Source organism: Oryzias latipes, chromosome 16, assembly GCF_002234675.1.
Source record: "Oryzias latipes chromosome 16, ASM223467v1".
Lineage (NCBI taxonomy): Eukaryota > Metazoa > Chordata > Actinopteri > Beloniformes > Adrianichthyidae > Oryzias > Oryzias latipes.
In genome coordinates this window covers 5,182,787-5,207,845 of record NC_019874.2, presented here as the reverse complement: position 1 = coordinate 5,207,845, position 25,059 = coordinate 5,182,787, and the positions used below count along the sequence as shown (strand labels likewise).

Genomic DNA, 25,059 nt, shown 5'->3' with positions numbered 1-25,059 from the left:
AAAACTGTGAATTAACAAATGTGGAATTATATACATATCAAAAAATTGTGAAACAACTGAAAATATGTCATATTCTAGGTTTTTCAAAGTAGCCACCTTTTGATTTGATTACTGCTTTCTACACTCTTGGCATTCTCTTGATGAACTTCAAGTCACCTGAAATGGTCTTCCACAGTCTTGAAGGAGTTCCCAGAGATGCTTAGCACTTGTTGGCCCTTTTGCCTTCACTCTGCGATTCAGCTCCCCCCAAACCATCTCCATTGGGTTCAGGTCCGGTGACTGTGGAGGCCAGGTCATCTGGTGCAGCCCCCCATCACTCTCCTTTTTGGTCAAACAGCCCTTACACAGCCTTGAGGTGTGTTTGGGGTCATTGACCTGTTGAAAAATAAATGATGGTCCAACTAAACGCAAACCGGATGGAATAGTATTCCGCTGCAAGATGCTGTGGTAGCCATGCTGGTTCAGTATGCCTTCAATTTGGAATAAATCCCCAACAGTGTCACCAGCAAAGCACCACCACACCATCACACCTCCTCCTCCATGCTTCACGGGGGGAACCAGGCATGTAGAGTCCATCCGTTCACCTTTTCTGCATAGCACAAAGACACGGTGGTTGGAACTAAAAATCTCCAATTTGGACTCATCAGACCAAAGCCCAGATTTCCACTGGTCTCATGTCCATTCCTTGTGTTCTTTAGCCCAAACAAGTCTCTTCTGCTTGTTGCTTTTCTTTAGCAGTGGTTTCCTAGCAGATATTCTACCATGAAGGCCTGATTCACACAGTCTCCTTGTAACAGTTGTTGTAGAGATGTGTCTGCTGCTAGAACTCTGTGTGCCATTGACCTGCTCTCTAATCTGAGCTGCTGTTAACCTGCCATTTCTGAGGCTGGTGACTCGGATGAACTTATCCTCTGCAGCAGAAGTGACTCTTGGTCTTCCTTTCCTGGGGAGGTCCGCATGTTAGCCAGTTTTTTTGTAGCGCTTGATGGTTTTTGTGACTTGGGGACACTTTCAAAGCTTTCCCTATTTTCGGTCTGACTGACCTTCATGTCTTAAAGTAATGATGGCCACTCGTTTTTCTGTACTTAGCTGCTTTGTTCTTGCCATAATACAAATTGTAACAGTCTGTTCAGTAGGACTATCAGCTGTGTATCCACCTGACTTCTGCACAACACAACTGATGGTCCCAACCCCATTTATAAGCCAAGAAATGACACTTATTAAACCTGACAGAGCACACCTGTGACGTGAAAAACATTTCAGGTGACTACCTCTTAAAGCTCATCAAGAGAATGCCAAGAGTGTGCAAAGCAGTAACAAATCAAAAGGTGGCTACTTTGAAAAACCTAGAATATGACATATTTTCAGTTGTTTCACACTTTTTTGTTAAGTATATGATTCCACATATGTTAATTCATAGTTTTGATGCCTTCAGTGTGACTTTACAATTTTCATGGTCATGAAAATTAAGAAAACTCTATGAATGAGATGGTGTGACTGTAGTGACTGGCATATCTCTTTATTTCTCTTTCTGCAGTACAAGCTTTAATTCTGGACTTTTACCCAAATTTACACCCAAAATAAACATTATTAAGGCAAATTTGAAACAGAGTCAACCAAAGTCCATGCAGCAAGCATCATGTTCCAACCAGGTACTGATATTTAAGATATTTATGACCGACTCTCAATGGAATAGATGGGCCATACCAGAGCTGACGGTGGAAGCCACGAGGATTCAGACCATGTTTTATTTCTCCAAAAAGAATGTGAGGTCATGAGTTCCTCCTCTAAGCAGGGCCACAGTCCAAGCTTCACATTACTTATGAGCTACAAGCCGCCCAGGTTGGGGCAGCAGCTGTATCTCTCATTTCATAAAGCAGTTTGACATATTCAAAATCTCGATTAGTGTGCATGCACACACTTGATCACTTTGTAAAATATCTACTGTAAAATATTTCAGTTTGGGCTGCAGTTTTTCCAAACTAGGCAGAAAAAATTCTGCATCTTATAAGACATGTGAAAAATGAGGCCCGCGTTTATTGGCCCATATTTTTTACTCACTTTACTGAAAAATGAATAGATGGAACTTTCCAGGTTTTAATAAGCAAAGTACACAAAACTGCAAATAAATTAATTACCTTTTCTATTTTATAAACATCCAATGAGAACTAAGACTTTGCCCGTTTCTCAATTAAAAGTATGCAAACCGTGCTTTCTCTTTCACAATGTTACACACAAATTAACAAACATTCAATCTTTATTCAAAAATACAACCCATGATGGCAAAAACAACCATTCGACTCTACACAAAGAAAGCAAGACTTTCAGATAGATTGATATTCACTGGATGGATCATCTTGGACAACACAAAGGCCTCTAGTGGTCTTTTGAGGAACTGCAACAGTTGGTCCTCTCTGGTTTGCGTCAAGTTGGGGAGCAGGCGGTGGGGGTTTGGATTTTAACAGAAAAGTTGTCTTAACTCTCGGGAAACTTCAAAAACTGTGTGGCAACCTGTTTTACTTCTGTGGTCAAAGGGAAAAGTTGTAACACAGTTTCAGGCAGGGAATGTCTTCTGCATCCTCATTGTGGACCGTCAGAACTCATAGCCGGGAGACATTTATTAATAGAAAAACGTCGCTTATGGTTGGTCCGTTTAAATGACTTTAAAGGAGGAATCCTCTGGCACTCCAATTACCTTTTGATTTGTTTTAAAAATCTTCCCAGTGGTCTTTTAAATATGATTATGCAGTTTTTGGCAAAAAGTTAAAAAAAAAAAAGTTGTTTTCTACATCATAGTTTCTGCAGAGCGGAAGCAGTCCATTAAAAATAATCTGAGTTACAGGTGGGACAGGGTTTCCATGGAGCAACCCCAGCCGTACAGTTTAGAGTCAGATTCCAGCTCAGACGAGGAAAACAAAGACATACATGGATATAGTAGTCTACAAGAAGATTAAAATGGGACGGAGTAAGGAGCTTTTGGTCCACCCAGCATAAATTCTACGTCACAAATATATGCTCTCTTTCAAACAGCATTTTTCATCTACTCCTGATTCACCACGATTTGAATGAACTGCAATTTTGAGCATAATTGTTTTTAAACATATGCCATCCGTCATCAGGAAAATGCCATATGAACATTTTAAAACACGAAAAACTCAATTTTCATTGGCGTGGGTCTTAAACAAAGAACTGTATGCAGTGCAGAGAAATGCATAAAAAACTGTGTTTCCACATGAATAAAAGAGTGGAATTTGCATTCCTCCAATCTTACTTTTACTATTTTCCCCCATAATTCTGCTCAGCAAAGACAAAGACATATGCACATAAATTTTTACCTAAATAAGTATATTCAATCAATATAATATCAGTGCTATGACCTGAAAAACATAATATTTAAGTTTAGCTGCAGGAATGTGTGAACAGTTCCTCAAAATTTGAGGGATAAATTACGGTAATATATCTGACTAATCTCTCAGAATCTGAGCTCTGTATTTCTGAACAGACTGTGCAGGAGTTCTTCTGGAGTCAGCCATTCTGTATGCTGCAGTGTTTGACCTACATGTTCACCTCTTCAAATTTCAATAAACTGGGAGTCGGCTGCCGTGCACCTCTCCAGTCTGCCAATAATAATTAACCACATTTTCACCCTTCTGATGGCACAAGTCAAGCTCAGTTATCCCATCAGAGAGTACTTAATAGATTATTAGTATTCACAGAACACAAGCCAACACAAATATGCATGGGCCCGGCAAACACAGAAGCACACACAGCTTCAGACATCAATACTTCAATTTAATTTGCACTTTAGGAGTTAGTCAAAGGGAGAATGGATGCACTGTAGTACAGAGGACAGGGAGATAGAAGTGAAGACAAAGCCAATTCCACAATCAATGACATGTGTACGATGCATCTATCCATCTGCCTGTCTGTCATTGCCAGTGTGTTTGAACAGCTGAAGAAGCTCCAGCAGCACTGAATCTGTTCACTTTCACTGAAGCCATTCACACACAACAAACACCCTACGCACTAGGTTAGACAGGACGCTTCAGGTCAATTCTCTACATGTTTGTACGTCGAACTAAACCTGCTGTTAAAAATAGAAAGTTAAAATCAAGCAGGAGAGCAGGAGGATATACACTCAATTAAATATGCTGTGGGCTGTTTACCAGCAGACTGAGAAAACAAACACCAGCAGCAAGGGATCAATAAATAATTTCTTTTCTAATAATTTAATTTGAACCAAGGGTGCTTTCAGAGAAATACTATAGGGAAATATGTGTGTGCTCATGAGTCTGCAATGGCAACAATAAAGGCTGGCAGTAATGGATAGACCGTCTTTGAGAGTATTTTAACAATCCGTCTCACAACATTTAAGTGATTCCGTCTTTTAAAGACCTTTAATGGAAAAAAAAGAGAGAGAGAGTCTCACACTGATAAGCAGCACACACTTCCATTCATATTTTTCCAGATAAAGTCATTCACTTGCTGGATTAACAGCAACATCTCTGAGCTCTCCCTTGTGGCCGTTCAGCTGCACTGCAGCATTACTTAACACTGGAGTGAATCAGCAGGATGCTTCCGGTAACATGTCAGAGTGCTAAACTATGAAAACACAATTCAGTCGATTCCGTGCTCAACCATTGACTCCTATACTCTATGAGATCCACGTTATGTGATTGTCATCCCCACATCATGAAGGTTACTGTCTCTGATGTGATGCAAGGTGTAAATACTGTTGTTATGAAACAGAAATCCATACTTGAACTCTCATCCTGCTTTTTTTATGATCCATCTTTGAAAGACAAATAATCATAAGCTAAAGTCACAGTAAAGATGGCACAGACGGCATTATTGATGCTTGAATTAATGACTTGTCGCAGGTGTCATGTTGCAGCTGGTCTGAAACACTCCTGAGTGGAGTCTTCCTCAGCAAATCCAAATCTGGACCAAGTCCAGCTTCAGCATTGATCAGAATCCAGTCTGAGCCAGAGGAAACAGATGCTTCAGCTGGGACTGTCATGTTAAGATGATGAGCATCAGCTGCGCAAAAGCTGCCCACGTGTGCAGGCAGTGTTGGGGGTGACGGATTACAAGTAACGAATTACAGAAGTTTCATTACTTTTGTCAGTAACGGGGGGACGTAAGGAATTACAGTTCAAATGTCGGTAACTAATTACAATTACTGAACTATAGAAACCCTTGTTACTTCGTTTCTTAGGTTTTGCAGGCTTTGAAATTTACTCTCGGTCAAATTAAACGTAACTGAGGTTTTATTGTTTTTTCAAGCAGAGTTACTGGCGCAATCGCGCACGAATGCGCGCGCAGATTTGGGAATCGGTCAAAGTGAAGACAGGTCTTCATTGCTGGGGTAACATTGCTTTCCGAACTGGCTCAAAGATGAGACGAATAGAGATTCGAGATGCTGCAAGGAGACTTCTCATTCAATCTTTATACTAAAAGGAGGGTGAGCAGCAAAGCAGAGACCCGCCCTGAGTACTGATGAATGAAACAACTCGGCTCTTTGGTGTAAAAGACAAGAGCCGGCTCCTTCCTGGGAGTCGTTCATTCATTCATTCATCTTCTTGACCGTTTTTCCCTTTCGGGGTCACGGGGTTGCCGGAGCCTATCCCGGCCACTTGGGCGTAGGCAAGGGATGTCCTGGACTGGTCGCCAGTCTGTCACAGGGTGGAATATCCTCAATCACACATCCATTCACTCTCACACTCACACCTATGGACAATTTAGAGTTGCCAATCAACCTATGAAGCATGTTTTTGGACAGTGGGAGGAAGCCGGAGATCCTGGAGAAAACCCACGCATACACGGGGAGAACATGCAGACTACACACAGAAAGGTCCCCCATTGATGTTGTGTTTTTCATGTCCCCCAGCTGGGACTTGCTGTAAGGCAAGAGCGCTAACCACTGCGCCACCGTGCAGCCCTCCTGGGAGTCGGGTTTTTTTTTTTTTCGTAATGTTTCACCTTTTCTTACTTTCTTTTTCTCTCTAAGCTGTACGTGACTGACTAAGTCTCTGGTCAATACGCAACTCGCATTGACCACATTCAGTTATGTCTTGAAGCAGGTTCATAGTTTGCACAAGGTCGTTGCTTTAGAAATAAAGTTAAATGAAATACAAAATGTTTATGCTGTTTTCCCTTGAAAATCTGTCAGTGAGAGGGAAAAAGTAAAGTAATGAGTAGCGAATTAATTTTCAAATAGGTACTGAGTAAAGTAATTTAATGACAATTTTGATCTAGTAAGTAAGTAAAGTAATCAATTAACTTTTTTTTAGAAGTAATTTACTCAACACTGTGTGCAGGGTACTCATGAAATACATAAATAACTTCTTCCAGTGGGTTTTAACCCTCCTCCTGCCATGACCTCTTCTACCCCACTGCACCCCTTCACCTTTTCTGATTAGGGGGGCGAAAATCTGTTCACGTCTAATGCTCACAGCAAGGCGTGTTTGTTTGATTCATTAGGCCATGAGAATGAAAGGAGCGCGCCAACATTCACATGCCTCCACGCAGCAGGCACGTGGCGAATTACATTTTAATGAGTTTCTAATTTTAGTAAGTGCGCCAGGATTAATAATAGACTCGATGAATATTTATGTTGTTAGTTTGAAGTTCAGCTACACACGAAACAGGAGGGAAATTCTGGGGCTTTTTCGTTGGAAATGGCTTATTTCTGTCTGTCAGACCTAGATCTAGACTGTGACCTACATAACATACATCTCCTGCAAGCCCAGCGTGTACAGAGTAAATAGTTCACATGTCAGAAAACTGCTTTAGCAATAACTGCATTTTCTATGGGTGCTTTAGGGTCGCGCGTGGAGGGTGGCGACAGAGTGGAAAAGGACTCGTGTTTGTGAGAATCAAAATGAGAGGTGCAGCTGCTCCGCGCTGCCCCAGCTTACCCATGGTGCCGCCAAAGGAAGATCTCCGTCTGAACGAGGGAACCGCTGTCCTCACAGCATGGAGGAGCCGCCCCGACCTTCAGCACCGCGGACAGCTCCGACTCCACCAACAACAACTCTGAAGGTTAAACCGGAGACCACAGCGATCCAGAGAAACCAACGCAGCCGCGCTGAACAGAACAAGTCAGAAACGACTGGACAAACGGCGCCACACGTTAAACCTGCTTAAAACGAATGAAGCCGCTGAAGAGGCGAGCCAAATCACGTAACATCCCTCAGCACCGCTGTTCTGGCTCGTCTGAGGGAGAGTCAGAGCTCTGCTGGACCCGACGAGAGCTCATTACGCATGCGGCGAGTCCCAGCTCTGCTGACACAGACAGACCAACACCGGAGAAGAGCGCCGGCACCGTTTTACTGCGCTCCTCTTACAGGAACATATCTGACTCAGTCTGTTCCCCGAAATCATCCCGTTCAGCAAAGTCATCCCCATCTTTAAGAAGCAAAAAGACCAGGTGGTTTAAAGCACCCGACTTCGAACCAAATCAAAGCAAAATTCCAATAAGAAAGCCAAAGAAATGATAGCTTTACAACTAAACTCAGGAAAATAAGCTTTTGATTTATGCAACCAACATTTCCAGCACAGAAAACAGTGAAACTACTTCATGATAACATCTGCCACAGCTCCTCAGATTACAATCATTTCACAAATGATGGCACTGACTGACAGCTGCTGATGTTGACTAGGTCACTGTTTCATGTGCTCTGTTTAAGCTGGTGAGGCTAGCTTTAGTGAATGAACATGACTGTAAGTTTTTTTTATATGTCCTGTCCAAAACTCTGCAGCCATCCTTCCACTCAGGACATTTAGAGTTGGAGGAGCCAGACCATACGATCTTTCAGTTTCTCTTGGAAAGAGGCTGTTTTTGCTCTCAGTTTGGGTCTGGCCCCTTTGTTCTGGGGACACAAACCCTCCAGTTAAGACAGTTAAGACAGTATGTCAATTTAGTGAGAGATTTAGTTTTTTAATTAAGTTTGGTTAATTACTTTGGGTTTGTCCAATTTGAAAGATAGCCTCAACAAAAATATCATCATCTCTAGGCCTCAAGGTCTAGGCCTTGTTAAAAGGAATGATTGAATTGGTAAAAAAAAAAAAAAAAAAAAACTTTCAGTTATGCCGATGATAGTGTCATTTTGGTGCTCATAAATATAATAAAATAAAAAATAACCAAAAAAAGGAAAGCTTTTTTTTTTACTTTTTTCTTGCTATATTACAAATTTTAAAAACCCTATAAACTGAAATTATACAACTGTTATCTGTTGTGGTTCATCTTTTGATTATTTTTTTTTAAATGCTTGATTAATTAATGTGTCAAAGTATAGGCAGCTTAAGAAGGTATTATTTTAAGGGTCAGGCATGTTGACTGACTTTAAATCAGTGATAAAACTACAAAAGCAAACAAAGCTCGGAAAATTCTGAAGTAAATCTGGAGAAACATTCATCAAAACCTCTTAAAAACAACCGAACAACCTGGCTCGTCGAAAACACAGGCTATTTTCTGATTTGACCACACCAGCTTGAAAATACATAAAGTCAATTGTGGTTATTGAGATCTGAACCAGTTTAAATTCCTTTAGCAAGCTGTCGAACTCTCAGGGCCCTCAACAGTGTATCACATGCCAGAGCGCCAAAGCTCTGCTTACTGCCCCAGACGCAGAGACTTGTAAATATTCGATGGTGTTTCACAGAACAAGATCTCTCTCGGCACAGCTGTCACCATCTGTGAGAGAGGGAAAGAGCAGACAGACGGAAAAAAGGCGGTTTTCACCACCAGCACCTCTTTCACTGACACACAGGCCTTCAAACTATGGCAGGTCACACAACAATCTGCTCCTTTGGTTACAGAGTAAACACAGCTTTTGCACACCTGAACCTACAGTTATGCTTTTAAAGCTTGTGTAAGTTCTTGAGGACACTGGCGGTTCTACACTAACTTACTCCCCGGGCGACTAACCCCCCAGAAATTTAACGATATCCTTTTGTTTTCCCTATCTTTATTTGGCCATTTTACACAAAAATCACATGAATTCATTAACTCATATTACAGGGGTGTCAAACTCAGTCGCACAGGGGTCCTAAATCCAAAACACGCTTTAGATTGCGGGGTGAACAAGATAAACAATTATTGAACACACTAAAGCTAATCTTTTAAAACTTTTAACTCTTTAAAATGTATCTTTTTTAACATAAATATGAATAAAGACAGACAGGAATATTAATCCAGGATAAATCAAATAAAACTCCAAATAACGTATAATATTTTGCTCTCCATAAAAATACATTCTATCAAAATTATACAAATATGAACTGCATAACAAAACATATCGTTCCGTATTCTTTGCTATTTTTAGCGCTGGACTCCTGGCATAATTTTTAGCAATAAGTCAGTTTCTGCTTGGTTTGTGATCTCCTTTGTGTTTGTGAAACGTATCAGAGGGATTGGATTTTTTTAAAAACCTGTTATTGTAAATATAATTTTCAGGTCTTATAAACATTAAAAACAAAATCATAGAGCTCATCACTGGGATTACTCAAAATTATTTGGCATTTTCCTAATTTTGTGCAACACCAACAGTAAAAATCCTCCAAAAAACCTTAATACATTCATAAACAAATGATCAATTGTTCATTAATGATCTCAGAAAGCGCAGCTGTTTTACAAGGGAAAGGTACTTCTCTGAAATCATTGGAAGTTGCAGCAGCAACTCTGGTGTCCTGTTCACAACAGTTAACAGATTAACTAACCCTCCAACCCAGCTACCAATAGAACTGGTTTGCACACCTGAATGTAATGAGTTTGCTGTATTTTTTAATGATAAGGTTCAGGGCATTAAAAAAGCCATCAACTCCACAACACATATAACTATCGAACGGCCACCTACTCACTCTAAGCTGACTCACTTTGTACCTGTCACTGACCAAATTGTCCAAGAGACCATCACCCGTCTGAGCTCGTCTACATGCTGCCTTGATGTGTTACCCACTAGATTTCTAAAGTCTGTCCTGAACAGTGTGTTGCCATCAATTACTCAAATAGTTAACATGTCTCTTCAATCTGGAATATTCCCAGAGGCCTTAAAAACTGCAGTCATTAAACCTCTCCTGAAGAAAAGCGGTCTTGATCCCACTGTACTGAATAATTACAGACCTATCTCTAATCTGCCATTTTTAGGAAAAGTCCTTGAAAAAGTTGTCTACCAACAGCTCACTGACTTTCTCTTATTAAACAATTCATTTGATGTTTTCCAGTCAGGTTTTAGACCCCATCATAGCACAGAAACTGCTCTTATCAAGGTAACCAACGACATCCGCCTGAACACTGATGATGGCAAAGTCTCTGTCTTAATCCTGCTAGACCTGAGTGCTGCCTTTGATACTGTTGATCATGGGATCCTTTTGCACAGACTCCAAAACTGGGTTGGCATCTCTGGATCTGCCCTAAGTTGGCTCAAGTCTTATCTAGAAGACAGGAAATACTTTGTTGAAATTGGGGATTGTGTCTCAGACTACATGGCCTTGACTTGTGGTGTGCCCCAGGGATCGATCCTGGGACCCCTTCTGTTCAACCTCTACATGCTGCCACTAGGGCAGTTAATACGCAGTAATAACATATCTTATCACAACTATGCAGATGATACTCAGATCTATGTGTCACTGACAACAGGTGAATATGGGCCGGTGGATTCACTCAGCCACTGCCTCCAACAGATCAGTGCGTGGATGCAGAACAACTTTCTCCAGCTAAACTTAAACAAGACCGAAGTTATTATTTTTGGCCCACAGAAACAAAGAGAAAGTGTCAGCAGCTACCTTCATTCTCTGTCTCTTAAACCCTCAAATCAAGTCAGAAATCTAGGGGTAATCATGGACTCTGACCTGAACTTTAACAGCCATATCAAGTCAGTAACATCAGCTACATTTTATCATCTGAAAAACATTGCCAAAATAAAAAAACATAGTGTCAAAGCCAGACCTGGAGATACTTATTCATGCATTTGTCTCCAGTAGGTTAGACTACTGTAACGGCCTGCTCACCGGCCTCTCCAAACGAGCTGTAAAACAGCTTCAGTACATCCAGAATGCTGCTGCTCGAGTCCTGACCAAACCCAGGAAGTATGATCACATTAGTCCTGTGCTCAGGTCTCTGCACTGGCTCCCTGTACCTCAAAGAATAGACTTCAAAGCAGCTCTGCTTGTGTACAAGTCTCTCCATGGCCGAGCACCAAAGTACATCTCTGACATGTTAGTGCCATATGAACCATCTCGTACTCTGAGGACCTCAGGGGCCGGCCTCCTGTTGATTTCCAGAGTCAGAACTATACAAGGGGAATCAGCGTTTCAATATTCTGCTGCTAAAATCTGGAACAGCCTCCCTGAAGTCGTAAGACAGGCCTCTTCTGTGTTCATGTTCAAATCTAGACTTGAAACATTTCTGTTTAGCCGTGTATATGACTGAAAGGTCCTATCTGCACTTTTCTTTCCTTTCCTTCCTTTATTTTTAAATCAATTTTCACATTTTCTTTTCTTTTAAAGTAAATTTTACGTTGATTATTTCTATGATGTATTGTGATTTTAATGCATTTTTCTGTTTTGTGAAGCACCTTGAATTACTTTGTGTACGAATTGTGCTATACAAATAAACTTGCCTTGCCTTACTGCCTTCATTACCTGCTGTCTTTATGTCAAATACTGACACCAACTAAATGATAGGCAGACATAAAAAATATATTTTATATGGAAAATAAAGACACCTAATAAAAATTCTACAATAGTTTATAAAGAATTACATTATTAGCATGAGCTGAGTAATCTAACCATGATCCAGGTGTTTTGCAATCGTGGCTGTGCTCCCTGCGCTCCTGCACCCTTTTCATTCACACACGTTTGTGGTTCCTTCTCAAAGACAGGAGCGCGTGCAGCTGCGGGGGCAGCAATTCGCAGGTTTTAGGCCGTCCAAAGTCTGTGATATAACAGATATGGAAAACCGATAGTGACGCAATTTTTTTTCTTCCAAGCACCGGGATCCCGCCCTTCTATAAATTTGCGCCCCGGGCAATAACCCGGATTGCCAGTGCCTAAAACCGCTACTGCTTGAGGACACATTTTCTGTCTTTCTCCCCTTAGCTGCTCGTCTCTTTGCTCTACCCTCATCTGTCATCTGAACTACAACTGCAGAAAGTCTGTCTATATGAGGCTGTTAAGAAAACATAGTTCTGATTTAATGCATATTATCAAAGAAAATCAGAGTTTACCACTTTAAAGCTTACTATATAAATTAATTGACAGACAATTCAATTTTAATGGGATTAAGATGTTTTTTGAACCCTTTGATGAAATCTACAAAAACATTCAACATATATATATTTTTAATGAGATGTAGTATCATTTATGATACATTAGATTATTTGGTAAGCTTTTGCTAAATAACAATGTTAGTTTAAGATACAAAAATATTGACATGTGGGTTCAGGAAAAAACACCTTATTCACCCGTTGTCTCAAATTCAATCCACACATTATTAACATAAAGTAATTGTATTATAAAGAATTATTATCAAATAAGTTTAGCATTTTTTTAATACAGCAAGTGATCATTTAAAAAATGAATAATAGAGGAGTTTTTCTCATTAAAAAGTATTAAAAATTAGTAAAACTTTTCCCGCCAATGGTAATTTTGAAATAAGCAGGAAAAGCCCTTCCACTGCCCCTAGTGGAAAGATGATGAACTACAGGGGAGAAAACACGGACTGTTCTATACAATGGTATGCCTGCTCACTGCCAGCCTGCTGCCACTCTTTCGGGTCGGCAGGCTGGCGGTGAGCAGTGAGGACAGTTGAGGAATGTGCATCAACTGTCCTCACTGCTCACCGCCAGCCTGCTGCCACTGTTTCTGTTCAGCACCACCTGTACAGCACCGTAACTGATCTCTCAGGCATTATATCGGGGAACAATAGAAACACGGAACTTGCACTGAGGGGAATGGGGGGGGGGGGGGGTCCTGGTGTGCCCCGGGGTTTCTGAAGCTCAAATGTTTCAGTCAACCTCATCTGCTGCTTGTTAAAACTATCAACATACATGAAACTCCCATAATTACCAAGCTGGGTCAAAGAAAGCAGAAGGTGATCAATAACAATTAGGGCTGTTATAGATTATCAATTAGTTTTTTGTCTCTGTATCACATCATTTCATTGTTTTTATGAACAAGGACAATAAAGGCACATCCATCCATCCATCCATCCATCCATCCATCCATCCATCCATCCATCCATCCATCCATCCATCCTTGTTATACTTGTGTTTATGATTTTTATTTCATTCATTGATTTAAAATAATTACATAAATAGAATAATAAAGAATTATCACAGCAGTTTGTTCTCATAAAAGTACTGAAGAACCCAATCTAGGTGTGTAGAACTTTGACAAAGCAGGACTGATGGGCCTTTATCAAGCATCAGTACAACAATAACCCTTCAAATAAAAACAACTTTTTTCTGAAGTTTTCAAAAGAGCGTTTCTTGTGCATATTACATTCTCACAGTTTAGCAGAATGCATCACCTATTTCAATGGGGGGAAAAAAGTTTTGTCCACCCTTAAGTCAAATGTTTGAAATTCATCTCCAGTTTTTTAACACCAGTTTGTGCCATTCTTCTTCGGTTTTGTGCACTTCTTATCCTGTGTATATTCAGCATCATATAATGATGGACTCAAAGATGAGACAAATTGTTTGGTTTTGTGTCTTTTGTGACTGCTGCATGTGTACAGAGGCATGTAACAGCTTTTAATGAACAATTCAGAAAAATCACACAAAAGAGGGTTTTCTGACCACTTTATCCTCCTGTTGCAATTCCATGACCGCAGGAATGCAGCAGAGTGAGGGGGGGGGGGGGGGGGCAGAGAAAGATGGAGGGAGACAGACAGTCAGCTGCATCTCCAAGTCCTGCTAGCATCATCTCAAAGCAAAGGGCACATCAAAACACTCAAGACCCTGATGTCAGCTCACGGGGTAACAGTTCTGACTGATCACAAGGCTTTACAGAGGTTAGATAGGAACAGTAAAGGCACTTCATGCAAAGGCAGCATCCTTAAAGTAACATAAAACGAGGAACAGCTCCCTCCGGTGAGGAAATAGGAGAATTGCATTATAAAAAGAACCATTTCCAAGATCGAGTCAGAATATTGCTTAGAGCTTCTTTGAAACATGAAGGTATTAACGTTATTTTCATTTTAAATTTAATTGTTAAAAATCAGAACAATCTGTTGGTCATTACAGACTCTTGTTCTTCTAGGATTTTTAAAACCTGTATTAAGTTGCCATCTATTAGTGTTGGTTTGACTGTGTTTGTAAGGGGGGGGGGGGGGGGGGTGTACAAGTTACCTTATTTGACCGCAGAGACACTCGTCCTCCACATCTAGCACAGAATTTTGTTTGGCAATATGAACAAAGGTGACCACAGCCATCTGCAAACTTGGTTTTGTGGCAGATCCCGCACGTTGGGGCTTCACTCTTCTGGTCCTGAGTCGGCTTAGTCTCCTCCCCCATCTTCTTGACCTGGTCCTTATACGACTCAAACTGCTGGTGTAACTTCCTGCAAGTGAACGAGAGAGGCAGAAGTAAGGAAAAAGGAAGACAAGGACCTCAACCCATGTGTAAAAACACACAAACCACAGTAAAACTACAGAGTTTTACTTTCAACACTACACTGCAAAACTTTGTATTGTTTCTTGGAACTCAGCTTTGAGTACAATTTTACCTGACAGTCATTCTTATTTTGTTTGAAAAATGACAAACAGATGATGTATTATATTTGTCTGAATTGTGACGTCTGATTGGATTTCTAAACCTATACTCTCTTTAGCCTCTAAGTCGGATGTGTTGCATCTATAAGCTACAATGCTGTGTAAGCCCTGTCATGCCACACCTCTCAAAACAGCAACTGTGTGTGTGCGTGTCTGTGTGTTTGTTTGTGTGTGCGTGTTTGTGTTTGTGTGTGTGGTGGCAGGATAGGAGCCAGGATCAAATGTAACTTTGCAAGTTTGAGAACCTCACTTAATTCCACTTTCTCGGGTTTCTGTGCATTTAATGAATCATTGGCACCTGTGTTTCTATAACAGGACAGTGTAAGGTGAGATCAGACGGCCTGCACTCAGACATGTGAACAATTATATCACCAATACACACAATGACAGCTCTCCTTCAAATTCATGAGCTAGCCATCCAGAATTTGTGTCATTAAGAACGATTACTCCTCATATCACACAGATAGTTCTATGTTGCCCCTGACCTAAACTTTTGACCAGTCTCAGCTCTACAAAAACCTAAATAAGCAAAGAGATCCTTGTTTCAAGAAAATGTGTCTTAATTTCTGTCATGCAAGATAAATAATCTTATCAAGAGATTTTTCCATAGCTAAAATAATCTTGGTTTAATAAACGTGTATTTCCTAAAACAAGAAATCTTGGTAAGCGCATTTTCTTACCGTAGTTTTTATTTTTTTATTTTTTTATTTAAAGAAAATCTGCTGGTAGGGTTAAGAATCTTTGACTTCTTTCTAGGGGGCCTGTTTTTATAGTGTACTGGCGAGTGAAAACACATCATGGACAGCTCACATGCATTTTGTATGACAGATGTCAATTGAGCGTCTCCTTGGAAACTAAACACTGGGCTGACTTCATAATATAGCGATTAGAATTGGTTTCGCCCCACATATCCTCTGCAACATTCATTAGCTCTTGTTAATTATTAAGCAGACCTATCCATTTACCACATACAGTGTTGCGTTTTAGATCATAGTGCTGCTTTTTGCCCCAACTGAACGTTTACAGCGCAGAACGCAAAGGCCTTGAACTACCTGAAGACTTTTTGCTCAACCACATGAATGAGTCACTGAAACACAAGAGTGGCACTGGCACGGTCCGTGCTGTGCCCACAATGCGATTAAAGAGCTAACCATGTCTTTGTGAGCTAACCATGTCTTTGTGTGTTTACCAAGCCGACATTAGAAAAGCACGTGGCTTTGTTTAACTGTTTTATAGCAAATCGCATTTACTGACAGAAGGTCCGATAAACTGCTCACAAACAACATAATACGTGGTTAAGAACTGAGTAGCCAGGATCAGAGAATTAAAACAACAAACAAATGTTCTCGTTTTTTTAATCCCCTCTTACCCTACAGTTCATGTCACGCACACACGCCACAGGCTGCTGCTATCGCTCCTGTCAATTGCTTTTTCTGCTGTCTGACAAATAAAGTCAAATTTGAAATTCTTTAAATTCAATTCCAATTTTTGAAAGTTTTTTTTTTTAAAACAACAAACAATTAACCTGAAAGAGTAATAATTGATAACAGAGATAGTAGGGGTGGCAGCAGGCTGCTGTCATTCATGATGGACTACCGGTACCAATTCTTGGTCAAGTGTGGGTGACAGTGCTGAAGAGTTATCATCCACAGCTCATTGTCCACACTGAAATATCTGAGCTCTTTTACCCAGCGGCTCACCTGAAACCTGAACCTTTTCCTTGGAACATCAGCAAAGTTGAACTACAGATCTCTACGAGATGCAGAGTTCCTCTCCTGCCACGAACTATGGGTACTCAATTATTCAACTCTCTTCTGAGAATATTGATCAAATTATGTCACCACTGGTAAGAACTGTTGTAGAAATGTTAAGAAATGGACCATTACAAGAAAAAAAAATATTTTAACAAACTGATGTCCAGTAAATATTAATATGACAAAATGTTACTTATAGCTTTTTTTAATGGTTAAAACGTTTCTCCAGAGAAGGTTTTTTACACCGGGTAACACTAGCTTTTTGTTTCAGACATGCATACTTTTTAAAATGTATTCATCTGAATTTTTTGAATAAGGTTTTAGGAAGATGGAATTAAGTCAATTTTTTCACCTAAAAGACACCATTCAAACATTTAGCAGTCAGATTCCAGTCAGGAGTCAAACCAGAAGTCTTGACCCTTGCATCACTTTATTTTCCTCTAAACTCAGTTTTTTGTGAAGCTACAGTTCACAGCCAAGCTATTTTTAGGGCACCACAAAGAGAAAGAAAAACCCAAACCCCAAAAAACATCCTTATTTCTGACTCTAATGGACCAGTTCATGTGAAATAACACTAGATTGTCATAGTTCAGGTCCATCCAGATCATCAAAAAACAAACAAACAAAAAAATACATGACCTCAACTCCTCTTTAAAGACCCACTCAGATTAAAGTTGTATTTTTGGTGGTTTTTTTACATGCTCTAGTGGCATTTTTTGATGATGCAGGACATAAATTAAGAAAAATCGTATTTCTGACTATTTCTTTATTCAAATCGTTGTGTAACAAGAGCAAATTTACAAATTTTGTTTAAAAAAAGATTGTATTGTGTCAGAGAAAGTACGCTGGGAGGGCCACAAGCTCCCTGCTCTGCTCCATGCCGATGCATCCACTTCCAGACAAATAGATCCATGAAGCGTCTTTGTTTTCCTCGTCTGAGCTGGAATCTGGATCTAAAATGTACGGCTGGATAGCGCCAATATTGTTGCACCGCTAAGGTTAGGTTAGGCGTGTGAGGGACTAATAATAGTGGGAGAGAGTCTAAATAAATGGCTGATGGGAAATGGGGACAGGCTTACTCTGCCCCAACAGTCCCTCCCACAACTTGGAGGTGATTTTCTAATAAACTCCTGCTGCTACGTCCTAGAAAATGATTTTTAAATTTTGACTAAAACCTGCATAATCAAAATTAAAAGACCACTAGGAACACTTCGAAAAAAGATCAAAAGATGATCGGAGTGGGTACTTTAATTAGGGCCTGTACAGTATGAGTGAACCCATGGCTTAATGGAACAGGTTTTTGGGTAATCCAGCATACTGAGCATGCAGTTCGGCTTCTGAAGAAAGCAACTAATCTTTATAAATGTGTAAACAGGATGAAACCTTCAGCAGAAGCAGATCCAGTGAAGCATTTTCCGTTAGTGGCTGGTTGCAGTCTTAATCTCTTGTCCACCAAAAATGCATTGTGGCCTCTAACACATTACATAACAGGGTCAAACTGGCTGTACACCCAGCTGCTTCTGCTGCATCTGTGTTCCTGCTGGGAGGAGGTCAGGGTTGGTCTGTGCCATTACTTACGTGTCGGCCTCTGGCTCCTTGTCATTTTGGGGCTTTTGCTGGGGCTGAAGAACATTATTTACCAGCTCAGTGATCCCACTAAACCACCTGTTCAAATAAGCAAAGCAGTGACCGAAAAACGTGGTGTTATGGGAGAATGCATTTTGAGCTTTGAGGAGATTTTGGAAGGTGGTACAGCTCTGAGGAAGGATCTATAGTAGGAGCATTCACTACAACCAGAGTAAAGAGAGGAAAAGGCTAGGACACAGGCAGAGCAGCGACCACTGCAACATCACTACAGACAGTGTTGGAAACACAGCCAGGAAGAGAGAAGACAGAAGCTAAAACCCCAAAGTAGAATAGCTGAAATAAAACTGGGAAGCTTTGCAGCCAGTAGAAATGAAAGGTGCATTAAATGCCCAGCTGAGGATGACAATCAAGTCATTTAATACTAGCTTGTTCTTCAGAGAGAGTGTAGGTTGTCTGTCAGACTGACTGACCAGATCAAAATGAAGCTTCAGAACGGCGCAGGTGCATCAACTTCACATTTGTCAAACACTGCAAGTCTGCACAAGTTGATCAGAGAGCAGGTGATACACCACAGGAAGCTGACAGCCAGGTAAAAACCAGGGACAATAGCATTCTAGATCGTTCAAGTTGGTATAAAGACAAAGCAAATGCCATTGATGTCATGGAACCCAGTTCTTTACTGCTGATAAATAAAGCAATGTATTCACTGAGATCTCTGAATATTGACGGCTCCTGTTATGTCAGCAGAGTTCAGACCTTCCTTCCATGACGTCAATGCTGCTCATTTCAGTTTACTCCCAGAAAGAGGGGAAAGCCACATAAAGCACATAACGCCCACTGCCAGGAAGAAGTGTCAAAGCCCAGTGCACTTTGGGTAATGCAGTTTACTTACTGTGCTGGCTGAGGCTTTGGTTCTTCTTTGAACCTAAAATACATAAATAAAATATTGTGTTTATGGAATAAAAAAAAAGATATATTAAAGACAACAAAATACACAATGAGGAACATGAATAACAAAAGATTGTTAGTCTTTTGATGGTCTAAAAAACAAAAATTGCAGAAAAGTAAGCTGCAGTGATCTGGCAATAGCGTTACAGTGGATTAACAGGGAGAAAATAGAAAACAAAATAAGATAATTAAATCATTTATAGCTTATTTGAGACAGTAGATGTACCCCAGATTCACACAAAAAACTATTTTTGGGGGACTTCCTTCAAAAAGACACTCAAAAATCAAAGTAATAATTCTTAATGCCAGTTTTATTTTCCATTAATCACTAATAATATCCACTATATATAGATATATCTTTATATATATACACATATATATATATATATAGATAGATATATAGATATACAGTATCTCTCTCTCTCTGTCTCTCTCCCTCTCCCTCTCCCTCTCTCTCTCTCTCTCTCTATCCTTAGAGCAACAAGAGAGTCAGGTAGTAGTTTGAAAGTCAGCACTCCCTCTTTTACATCCATATTTGACTTTACATGTGTGGAAAAAAAATAAAAAAGGGACTTTTCCGACATACCCACAGTTAAAGAACAAACAACAAACACGTCTTTGCCCTGGTATACAGTTATAAAGTAAAAATGCTGAAAAAAAATCAAAAACAGCTGTTGGGAGGATGTGACCCAAATGAACTTTTCTACTTCTGGGTTTATGGTTCTGCAAAGAGCTCACCTAAAGCCTCTGCAGGTGGAACTCAGAACTTTCCTCCATTTTCACATTTTCCTAAAGAAGAGACTTAGTCCTGGAAAATCTTTTTAAACTTTTTCAAATCTAAAAAAAAGCTAAACATCCATCTAAATTTCTCTAATCGCAATGCTCATGGACTGTCAGAAATGGTAACATGACATAAAACCCCCAAACTTTCCCATGAGCACTGCACCAAGAAATTAGCTGAATTAAACTGAAGGGTAAATAAGCAACTGCTTTACCATGTAAATTGTAAATTGCTCAGGTTTTATGAAAAGTGGCTTGTATAAATCTGATCAAATTCATTAGATTTGTACAGAGAAAAAAACACAAGAAAGGACACTAGCTTGGATTTCGATTTCAGTGCAATAAGAGTGCTTGTTTAGCAGCACAAACAGTCACTTTTTTAAGTAAAGGCAAACTTTAAAATGTTAAAATCTTTCCATTAGAGCACATCATGTGTAAGCAATGTTCAAATGGGGTTTTTTAAAAATATGTCAAAGTGACAACTTTCTGACGTCAATCACATGATTTGTCCCTGTGTTTGTGGAACTTTAAAAATATTAAATAAATACACAAAGTTATCGTTTGTGTCTCAATCTCGTATTGAATCATATTCATTACATTTTTAATAATAAAATGTGAGACACCTTCTTTACAAATTGTGCATCCAAATTATGATTGGAGTAAACATTTGACTGTCACGGGAACAGATTTGAATGCGTTTTCAAAGCATGTAAATCAGTGGGAGAAATGTGCTTTAGTTTAGTTTAGTGCACTTAGAATAGCACTGAATAGGTACTGTGTTTAACAAATGCTGCAACCACTTCAAGCTAAAGTTTATTTGGGCTACATGCTATGTGCTACTAGAACATTAGATTCCAATTTTCATCTCCAATCATTCACACATTAGTTTTACAGGTTGTCAGATTTCCTGTCAGTAGACAGTTTTAGAAGATTTGTCACGTACATTTTTGTTCAGTTCATGGAACATGAGTCAGGTTCTGCAACTCACATGAGGAAATGAAAAGAACTCACAAACGTCTTGGGATAGTTTGTCACCAACAGTCACATCCCAGTGACATACAACCCTAAGGGAACTTTCAGACCAGAATAGTCCAGCTGACTCAGTGGGTTTGGGTGGGGAATGCTGAAATTTTTACAACTTCCTTTGACTTCATCTGCCTCCACATTACACCCTTGCATCAGTTTGGGCAGTGGGGCAGAGGGTGGTTGTCCAAAAACAAATAGAAAATTGTCTTTTCATGTCTGCTAACTTTGACATAATAAACAACACCTTTACTTCTTGACTGCATCATGTTTACCATCAAGACATGTTTTAGCTTACAGTATATGTGCTACTTTAGGTACGGACATTTCAACTGTTTATATTTTATTAATTCCTAAAACTCAATGGTTTACTTGCACTGAATAGTTTGTCTGTGGTCGCACTGTAGTGAACCACATCAGGGGTCATTTGTTGGTGAAATGAGACTCTTTTCTATGAAGAGCTGTCACACCCATCCACCCAAAGAAGCAAACAATCTGAGAAAAAATCTCTAGTCTTGAGCAAACAAGTCAGGTGTGAAAACACCCTTTGACAATGCCGGATAACAAATAGACATCTATAAATCAGTGAAACAGAGTTTACGTGTTTGATATTAATCTATAGAACCTCATAATAGCTTCAAATTCTCTATGATTGGATACCTGAGATTCAGATACTTATAAATAAACCACAAAAGACAAAACAAGGCAAGATAATGGCCTCTAAAATAACTTTTTGACATTCATTATTTTCTTGAAAAGGTAGAAAGTGCAGAAACAAAGTCAGTCAGTCAAGCAGGTGCACACTAGCTGCCACATGACTGTGCTGGATCTCACTTGCATCCATGCAACCAAACACCAAAGCTGCTGACCTCACCTTGCTCAGAAGCAGAGTATGACTTGAAGATAAGTAAAAAAAGTTTACGACAAATTTCAGGCAAGAATCTTACACCAGGGACTCACACGCAACATTTTTTTTATATATGGTCAAAACAAAATGGCTGTAATAGAGTAGATCTTGTTAGCTCTTCATCAAGGTCCAACAACTTCAACTCAAATAGTTGCAGAAAATAACCAAACAAGTGATGAGAAAGAAGCGGATAAAGGATGAGATTGTCTTGGTCTGCGTGGAAAAAGGAAGATGACAGCAGAACAGGAAATCAGTCTGTGATCTGTGTCAAATAGGTAAGGGAACACAAAAGTGAAGATAGAGTCCCATGTACCCATCAGTCTCGCTGCTCTGTTTTCCAATGAGCCAGTCCATATTTATCCTCTCTCTGTGTTCTCCCGATGACCTGCGTCGCCTTTCTTTATTGATCCCATCAGCACCGTCTCTGTGGTCGCATTACAAGCCTCATATTTATCTGATCAAGCCTGCTGCCTGCCTGGACAGCTGCCGGGCAGAGCGTTGTGCGTGAGAGCGCACTCGCCTATGCATTAGTGGCTGTGTGTTTGTGTGTGTGTGTCATCCTTGTTTGTGCTGTGCTCTTATGTGTGCTGTGTATTATCTGACATGGCGCGGTAAAATGAGTGAGTGTAAAATGTCACATGTGACGTATTCAGTATCTTGGCTGCTTCAGGGGCCTGCAGGGCAGACACAGGCTCTGTTTTCCATCCAAAACCTGCACTCTGAATCCCCACTAAACAATTCAAACACAACAGAGGTCAAAATAGGAGCTGGATCCAAGAGCATTACAGTCTCATTTTTATGTCCCTGTCAAAACTCTGAGGAAATTCCTTGTTAGACTGGATGTGTTACTTAGCTCTGCTTTTTAGTTACTCTGCCTTCCATGGATCAGGAGGTGTTAACCCAACATCTGCATTTATGCCATGCTACAGTGCTCTCTAGTGGACAAGATAAACTGTATGGTTTGATTCCAGGGGGGTATTCCAGAAGGCTCGTTTAAACTACCCTGACTTTAGCCCTGAACTCTGGCTGAAATCCGCCTGAACTTGCTTACTCTGGGTATGTCGGTTCCAAAAGACCGGATATGAGTTGGCGTAATTATGCTCGACTTGGTAACCCTGGGTTAATGCGCGTGCACGGCAAGTACATAAAGGAATTCTCAATGGATCGCCGATTTGCGGAGTCACCATGGAAATGGGTGGAGAAAAAAAGAGAGCGCTATACTCTAGTGAGACGGAGTCGGAGATTTTAATGACGGCATATGAAGATTATACGCCCCCTCTTCAACTGGACCCGCCATGCTCCTTCACCTCTCTGAAAACAAACTAACCTTCAACTAAACCTGCTCCAGACCAGGTTGTGTTCAGAGCATGATTTGCTTTGGCAGCTTGACATACCCTTAACTATACCTTCATTTTTGGAACAGAAAGCTGAAGTTATCCACTTCCTTAGCCTCAAACTTACTGTGGTAACTCACATAACCTGCTTTCTGGAATACCCCCCTGGTCTGGTATAAATGAGAAACACTCACTGCCACTTTATTAGGCACACCTGTCCAGCGGCTCATTGACGCAAATTTCTAATCAGCCAATCACATGGGAGCAACTCAAAGCATTTAGGCATGTAGACGTGGTCAAGATGATCTGCTGCAGTTCAAACCGAGCATCAGAATGAGGGAGAAAGGTGATGATGCCTTTGGCAACAGATGCTGATACAGAACAGCTGATACATTTCATTGTCCAAGTGGGCAGTGACAATAAAGGCATATCTATCTATCTATCTATCTATCTATCTATCTATCTATCTATCTATCTATCTATCTATCTATCTATCTAAAAAGACAAATAACCACTTGTTACAACTGAGGTCTCCAAAAGAGCACCTCTGAACGCACACCACATCCAACCTTAAGACAGATGGGCTACAGCAGCAGAAGACCACACCGGATGCCACTCCTGTCAGCTAAGAACAGGAGATGAGTTTCCATTTCACCTGCCACATAGTAGGTAGGGTCAGAATTTGGCGTCAAGAACATGAAAGCATGGATCAATCCTCATCTCAGACTGGATTCTTGAACATGACAATGAGCTCCCTGGACTCATACGACCTCCACAGTCTCCAGATCTCAACCCAGTAGATCACCTTTGTGATGTGATGGAACGGGAGATTGGCATCATGGATGTACAGCTAACAAATCTGCAGGAACTGTGTGATGCTGTCATGTCAATATGGACCAAACTCTCTGAGGAATGTTTCCAGAACCTTGTTGATTCTATGCCACCAGGGATCAAGGCAGTTCTAACGGCAAAAGGGGATCCAACCCGGCACTAGCAAGGTGGATAAAGTGCCCCGTGAGTGTATCTTTCTACATACAGTATTTATATGGAAGCACTTTTGTCAAATGGTCACTTTGTTATACTGATGGCTTTTGTACAGTATCTGCAAAATCCCCTGCTGACAATTCATCCAACCAATACTACCACCCCCATTCTTCACACCTAAACTGTGGCTTTAAACTTCTTCCTTTTTTTCCCCTCAAAGCACACCAATCTTCACGATCAAGCAGATTCCTTTCAATGTCAGAAGATGTTCTGTGATCTAGCTTTCTTCAGGTAGGTTTGAAGTGTCTTTTTCTGTTTCACCTCAGCTCATGAACTGGTTAACAGTGACTGATGACACCTGATTTAGTTGCTCCTCTACAAAGCTTTACCACACTGAACTTCTCTGCACATATTCCCATTAAAAATTTTTTACTGCAAAAACACGGTGTGTATCACTAAACATGGTAACTTTAACCCGCTGGAAGCTGCAGTCTAAGCAGACTATAACAATCAAACATCATATTCTTTGTGCTGACAAGACAGTCAAAGAAGAGGACACTTAATATTAACTAGATAAAACATGATCCTGTATGGCACTGATAACTTGTAACTTCTTTGCCACAAATCCTCCCATTCAACAAATGATTTTCTCATCAAAACATGCTTAGAAAGAACGGCTTAGGATAGTTGTCAACAAACCACAACAGTTTAGGCTCAGTTTACACCTCCATGAAAGTAATATGTTATTAAAAAAAATCAACATCTTAAAATGTTAACATATTTTTTAAAACCAACTCAGTTTTTTAGCAATTCACAAAGTTTCAGTAAAAGACAGTCAATTTAACTGCAGCGTCAAACCAAACCTGTTTTATTTTTCCTTCTTTGTCCTGTAGAGGGCATTACACGCTGACATAGTTTTATAATGGAAGAGAATAAAACTGAGAGACTAACCTGAAACTGAACAGA

General features: G+C 40.2%; 1 protein-coding gene across 26 annotated transcripts in view; it reads right to left on the bottom strand.

The window, feature by feature from the left end:
• rims2 (regulating synaptic membrane exocytosis 2) overlaps positions 1–25,059 on the bottom strand; it is a 169,506-nt gene that overhangs the window by 121,394 nt on the left and 23,053 nt on the right. For 16 of the 26 annotated variants that reach the window (XM_023963919.1, XM_023963912.1, XM_023963916.1 and 13 more), the window contains exons 3-4: positions 14,355–14,565; positions 13,803–13,814 (exon numbers count right to left, since the gene is read on the bottom strand). In XM_023963919.1, the coding sequence (XP_023819687.1) occupies positions 13,803–13,814; positions 14,355–14,565 (223 nt within the window). Of the gene's footprint in view, positions 1–6,920; positions 8,004–13,802; positions 13,815–14,354; positions 14,566–18,108; positions 18,292–25,059 lie in introns of those variants that run through there. The other 10 variants (XM_023963913.1, XM_023963923.1, XM_020709924.2 and 7 more) reach the window with 3 other exon arrangements.